General features: G+C 32.7%; 1 protein-coding gene across 4 annotated transcripts in view; it reads left to right on the top strand.

Moving 5' to 3' along the window:
• Window positions 1-1,084: 1,084 nt before the first annotated feature.
• Window positions 1,085-7,507, top strand: part of gab2 (GRB2-associated binding protein 2) — a 153,106-nt gene continuing 146,683 nt past the window's right edge. For all 4 annotated transcript variants that reach the window (XR_015509054.1, XR_015509053.1, XR_015509055.1 and 1 more), the window contains exon 1: window positions 1,085-1,325. Coding sequence is in view for 1 of the 4 variants with exons in the window: in XM_087283714.1 (XP_087139840.1) it covers window positions 1,254-1,325 (72 nt within the window). In the remaining 3 variants the exon portion in view is untranslated. The remainder of the gene's footprint in view (window positions 1,326-7,507) is intronic.

Below are 7,507 nucleotides of genomic sequence, written 5' to 3'. Positions count from 1 at the left end.
ATACCCTGTGGGGACGGAAGCAACACTGCTATTTATGTCCCACAGCCAACAGACAAACCTTATTTTTTTCTTTCACATTAGAATTTGCAGTATTTGGACTCAGATCTTTTATAAAAAATCATATTGCCAATAATAATTGATGAAAATATAAAATTTTTTTTAGAAAATTGTAACATTTTGCAGTTTTGGTTTGCTTTTGAATCATTTGATTGAACTGAAATGTAAAATAAAAATATTTTTTGCAAAAATAAAGGACAAAATATGTTGTTTTGAATACTAACAAGGACATAGTGAAATATATTTCAAATAAATAAGATTAAGTAAATCTAGCAAATATAGTTGTTACTTTACCGATGGGGTCAAAAGTAACAATGCAACTTTTGTTTAAAGTGAAATTATATTAAAGTTGTTCTACACCGATACAAAATAGCACTTGGTTTTGATAAAACACTCTTGTGGGTTAGTATTTCTGCTAAAAACAGTTTTAAAATTAGATTTTTTATGAAAAGATTAGATTTTTTTAATGAAAAATGTTACTTTCGTACCCGCTTTCCCCTAATTAGCCTGTGTGTTACATTATTAGGCCTATTTTACATAATATTTTTTTCGTAATGAAAACTACTATTTGTAAATAATCAACCAGCACTGACAGCAAAATTGTGCATTACATACACCAGTCCACAAGGTGACGTGTTTCTCAAACTAATCAACAGATTGGGCGAAGTTACCGACGGCTGTTTCTAATCCCGAGAACACGTTCAGTGCGCTCTGTTGCGGCTCATTTGACAACACCGAGTTATTCCGTCCACGAAAGTACATTTGAACGTCTCAGACACCCTTACAAACTTTACACAAACCCACCAAAAGAGAGTGTAATGTAATAAAGACACCAACTACACATAAAACAGCCGGTGTGGCGAACTCCACACTTGCGCTTCATTGTCTCCGTTCATCCCTACAGCAAAGAGAAAGAGTCCCGTCCCTTGAACACAGTGGGCGTGGTGTATGTGCGAGTGAGTGGGAAAACAAACAGCAGACAACCAACACTTCCTACATCTTCAGCAACTCGAGCGTTCGTGCCCGCAGTGTTTACACAGAGTCCCGCAGCGCGCACAGGAGGCGTCCCATCACCAGTAAATGAAGCTCCGCATCCACGGCACTGCCCCGCGCGCGCTCAACATACATGGACCCGCAGCATCTGAGGACTTCAGACTGATCTGCTGCTGTTGATTGTGCTTTTTGCTTTCTGTAAAATGAGCGGAGGAGAAATCATCTGTCAGGGATGGTTGAGAAAGTCGCCGCCCGAGAAGAAGCTGCGGAGATATGTGAGTGTTTAAAGCGCTATGTTCATTTTGTGGTTTATGTTGAGTCAATGAGGAGGAAAACTGTCAACTTTTAGCATCAAACTCTCTATTTGCAACATAGTCGTTCTAAGAAAAGAAAATACTGTTTTGAAATGTGTTTATTAACAGTTTGCTGGTTTAAGTTGGACTATTTAAAAGCAAAGCAGTTGTTTTGATGCTACAGTAGCAAGTGCATGAAGCCCATTTAAGACCAGCGACCAAACCAAGCTGATTAGGCTGGGAGACCAGCAAAACAGTTCAGACTGGTTTTGTTTAACATGTATATGATGATGCTATTATTTAGAGAGCACAGTGTCTAATTGCTGTTGTATTGTTATGCAGTATAGAAGCCTATTCATGACATTTGAGAAGTGTACAGTTGCTAAAATCAAAAGGTGGCCAGTTGATGTTCTAAGTTTGGATTAGTTTATGGAATGCTGTGTGGCAAATATTTAAAAAGGTTTTTTTAAGGTTTAGAAGATTGTTTTATAGAGCCTTCTGAGAATTCTAATTTATAGAGTGGGTGGTGCAATGTTATGATCACATGACCTGTTATGTGATGTCATTGGCCAAATGTTATTCTGTGTGACACTTTTAGTTTGTAATCATGGAAATAGAAAGTACAATACGTTACTAAGGGAGTGTTTACCATTTTATAAGCTACAATTAATTAAAGATGATTTTCATGTTCATTTTGTAAGTAAAGCCGGTTCTAGTAAAGTCATAGAGCCTAGTTCACTGACAAGCTGTGCATAATCACGTTCAAAATATCAGGTGATTAAAACATCTAATAATTGATTAAAAAGAGAATAGTTCTGCAATAATACATAACTTCTTTGTTAATATGGCTCTGTGTTGTTGCTGCTGCCTCATCTGAAATCTTGTAAAAGTATCACATTTAATAACATATATTTTACTCTAAACTCACTTCATAACTTAATTCAAGAGCTTTAATAAACATTCTGAGAGGTGAGTCAGTACTCAGTTGCTTATATTAGTCATGTAAAATTTATGAACACAGTTCAATCTTGTGTGCCCAACTGTATGGGTATTTGAAGTCTTTTTTTTAAGTGAAGCACCCTCTGGCCTTTGAAGGACATTTACTACTAATCACACAACTGTGCTTCCCTGACAAGATGTGCATGAGAATAGCAGCTTTTGCTTGATTGCGATTTCATTTCGGTCTATTGTGCAGCCCTACTCACCATACATTTTGACCTTCATTTAAATGAAAACGGTGATGTCATTTGCATGTATTATGTTTCCACTACAGCAGCATAGCATTTCTTTACTAAATTTATTTTTCTATTACAAAGTATTTCTTTTTCTGCTGGAAATATGTTGTTCTAAAAAAACTAAATAAAACATAAGTAAAATATCATACACATGCCTTAAGAATGGTATAGTAAAACATTTTGGTTTTAAAACCTTGACTTTTTCAAACCATGGTATACCTAGAAAACTGTTATCGTCCCATGCCTACTTGTCTGCATTTTGTAAGTAACGCCGGTTCCATGATCAGCTGGTGCATTCAGATAGAGCAGCATTTACTACACAGACCTGTAGTTTGCTGACATACCACACAATATTGCGTTCATTTCAATTTAATCTGTATTTCTGTGCAAGAGCGCCCTCTGGCCATCGCATTGAGATTACTACCGATCATAGAACAGAACCGATGTGCAATCTCAAATCATCTAAATTGTGTTTCCATTTAAACATATTATGTGGCCAGATATAGATATAGATATATTTGATAATGTAATCTTGCTACGAGTGTGATAGTGCATTTATATAACAGTTCGACAGCATGATTGTGTGTATAAATAAGCTACATGTGTGATATTGCGTTTATACAACAGTTCGATAGCATAATTGTGTGTATACATAAGGTAGGAGTGTGATATTGCGTTTATGCCACAGTTCGACTGCATAATTGTGTGTATAAATAAGCTACGAGTGTGATATTGCGTTTATACAACAGTTCAACAGCAACATTTTGTGTATAAATAAGCTATGAGTGTGATATTGCATTTATACAACAGTTCGACAGCTAAATTGTGTGTATTCAAACACGGAGACTCTCAAAAACTCTTTTGTACAAGGAACTACTTTCTTCCGCCACTCACATCTGCAGCTGACGTCAGAACAGCAGAAACCGTTGGCAGTTTACAAACGTCACTTTAGAGCAATTTGAATGATTCTCTTGCGTAATGTCTAAAGTGATGACAAAACACAGAATTTTTGCTCACATTTTAAGATTATAAGGCTGAACGGCATGAAGTGCCATCATCTACAGAGATTTCCCAGTATTTCTCTGTGGCAATCGAGATGTCACAAAAATTAACCTCGAAAAAGCCAGAGCAAAGCAAACACTACCAGTTTCTGTGGTATAAATACAGCACTACAAATTACAAAAAAAAGAGATAGATCACCTGAGAATGTCACTTACTGCCATTATAATGATTTGTTTTGCTGTAGTTTGAAACTTACACTGAGAAAATAGCATATTGTGCCTGAACATCAACCGTCACTTTCTTTGGTCTGCTCAAACAGGCTGAAGGCGGCTGATACACTGAAGCGATGCTCCGAAATTATAAATATTTGAAAATAGGCACTATCCTTATAAATTAACTGCAAAGTCCAATCTAACAAACTAGATTCTCGACTCAAAAGTACAATATATTGTCCAGCAGCTGCAATATTTGTCAAACTGTAGAGTGTCCTCTGCTTGTTGCTGTATGTGGGTGTGGTAATACACAAGGGTGAAGGATGAAGAGGCTGTACTAGTACTGCTATTTGTAGAATATCGCATGGCTGTCAGCCAATCAGATACAAGAGCAGAACAGAACTGTAGTATATATATATGTATGTATATGTACATACATATATATATATATATGTGTGTGTGTGTGTGTGTGTGTGTGTGTGTGTGTGTGTGTGTGTGTGTGTGTATAAAGGGAACTATCGTCTGGATGCATAAAGTAAATATACACACACACACACACACACACACACACACATATATGTACATATACGTGCATAAATATATATATATATATATATATATATATATATATATATATATATATATATATATATATTTATATATAAAAATATGTATGTATATATATATATATATATATATATATATATATATATATATATATATATATATATAGATATATATATACATATTTTTATATATAAATATATATACATATATATATATATATATATATATATATATATATATATATATATATATATATATATATATATATATATATATATATATATATATATATATTTATATATATATATATTTATATATATATATATATAGTATATATATTTACACACACACATATATATATATATATATATATATATATATATATATATATATATATATATATATATATATATATATATATATACATACATATTTTTATATATAAATATATATATATATATATATATATATATATATATATATATATATATATATATATATATATATATATATATATATATATATATATATATATGCGTGTGTGTAGTTCCCTTTTTAGATCCTGCTAGCTGAACATAAACAAAGACTGAGTGCATATATATATATATATACATATTTTTATATTTAAATATATATATACATATATATATATATATATATATATATATATATATATATATATATATATATATATATATATATATATATATATATATATATATATATATACATACATATTTTTATATATAAATATATATATATACATATACCACAATATATATCAGTCAGGACACGATTATTGGCCATCATTTTAAACTGGCCTGGTCAGTATATTTATTTCCTAGTCTTTATTGTCCCAGCAGGTGCTAGCACTTGCATGTCTCATGTAAAACAAATGATTTAACCACCCATTTATTGTTTGGGATGACCACCAATAATGCCTTCTTTTTATAATAAGATTATAAATTTTATAATCTGGACTTAATTGAACTAAATAAGCTGTGCACAGTGGGGTTTGTAGACACCAAAGAGACGCCGTCTGTCTCCTAATTCTGCTCAGGACAGCTGTCTGTGCAACTGCTCCTATTAAAAGAGCAGAAACTGTTTACTGCCCTTCTTTCATCCGATATTAGCTTGCCGGTAGCCAGTTGCTGCATTATTGTAAACCGGAGGCTGGCCATGTGGAGTCCCCTCATCTTTCCGAACGTTGGTGCTTTCCGTTTTTTTGATAATGCATCCTGCAACAAAAGCTAGGCAGGCTCTAAGATCTCATAAATACAGCTGTCTCGTGTTTATCTACAGTGTTGCATTACTGGACTTCTCCATCCTCCTACCTAACTTTGCCATGATGTCATCTCACGTTCCCGCTCTCCCTTTTCTCCTTCCTCCTCCCTGGGTTTCATCGGGGGAGCTGCCGTATCTGTGTGTCCTCAGATGCACACATGCTAGGTCATTTCCTCATTGTCTTCCACATAAAGCAGCCCTGTCTTATGTGGAGCTGCACAGGAACTGCTCATGTCAAAATAAGTGGGCAGCTGGGGCTGGGAAGAGGAAAAGCAGACACATGTTTACCTTATAAGCGAAGGTCAGTGCTCCTTGAAGCACAGAAAAAAAAACAGTGCGTTAAAGGAATAGCCTGCTCAGAAATGCAACACAGGCTTATTGGAAAACGTGCGTCCACCTACTTTAAAAAACTAAAGCATTACTGTACATGCAGTTCAATGAGGTTTACGACTACGAACAGTGTAGTGTAGTTTTACTAACAGAGGTGGTCAAATGCCACCTTTGATTTATTTCCACACTAGTTAGGATTGTTAATTTCAGTTGATTTCTTGCACAGTCTTATGTCTTCAAATTTTTTTTATTTTTTTATGTTTTGTGTTGCTTATTATTATTTTTAATTAGAATGTGCAAGATATACTTAAATTGGGATCACATACAAGGAAAACAAAACAACAAAAAAACTAATGAAAAAAAAAAACAATAGTCAGGTACTGGCAGGTGTGTGTGTGTGCGTGCGTGCGTGCGTGCGTGTGTGTGATTGTGTGTGTTTGTGTGTATGATAATTTTATATCAAATATATTTATATCGCAACCTTTGAGATTAGCTAAAGTTTGCAACATTTCAAATCGCAATTATGATGGGATTTCGATGAATTGTTGAGAAAATTAATAGCTGGTTTCCGTGCCCCTATGTTAAGGCACATTTTGAAATTCTAGCAAAACCAAATAAATGCATAAATCCAAAACAAAATAAATAAATATATAAGTCTAAAAATATATAAACACTTAAACAAATCATTAATTAAATTACAAATATAAAAAACATAAATAAATAAATCTAAAATATATAAACACTTAAATCAATAATTTAATTACAAATTCAAAAACATAAATAAATAAATCTTAAAATATATAAACACTTAAACAAATCATTAATTAAATTACAAATATAAAACATAAATAAATAAATAAACAAACAAACAAACAAACAAACAAACAAACAAACAAATAAATAAATAAATAAATAAATAAATAAATAAATAAATAAATAAATAAATAAATAAATGGTAAAACCTTAAAAGAATAAAATAATAATGAAAGACAAATGGAGACAAAAAATGAAGGCGAAATTATTTATCTTTCTGTTGCATGAGAACTGCTTCCCTTATGTCTCTATTACACAAAAATAGATGCGGAAATATATATGTGTTAATAAATACATATGCAAATAAATAAATACAAAATACTACCAATTAAAATGTTCATTAAAAAAAAACATTAAAAGAACAAAAACATATGAAAAAATTAAGCAAAAATATTTAAGATGAAACTGTATAAAAATAGGCTATACAGTAGGTAGTGCTGTCGCCTCACAGCAAGAAGGTTGCTGGTTCGAGCCTGGGCATTTCTGTGTGGAGTTTGCATGTTTTTCCTGTGTTCGCGTTGGTTTCCTCCAAGTACCCTGGTTTCCCTAACAAGTCCAAAGACATGCGGTATGGGTGAATTGAATAAACTAAATTTACCGTAGTGTAATGTATGTGTGTGAATAAGTGTGTATGGATGTTTTCCAGAGATGGGTTGCAGCTGGAAGGGCGTCCTCTGCATAAAACATTTGCTGGATAAGTTGGTGGTTTATTCCGCTTTGG

The sequence above is a fragment of the Danio rerio genome, chromosome 15 (genome assembly GCF_052040795.2).
Source record: "Danio rerio strain M-AB ecotype USA chromosome 15, GRCz13ab, whole genome shotgun sequence".
Taxonomy (NCBI): Eukaryota; Metazoa; Chordata; class Actinopteri; order Cypriniformes; family Danionidae; genus Danio; species Danio rerio.
Note: the sequence above shows the minus strand (reverse complement) of the source record. Positions and strands in the feature narration are given on the sequence as shown.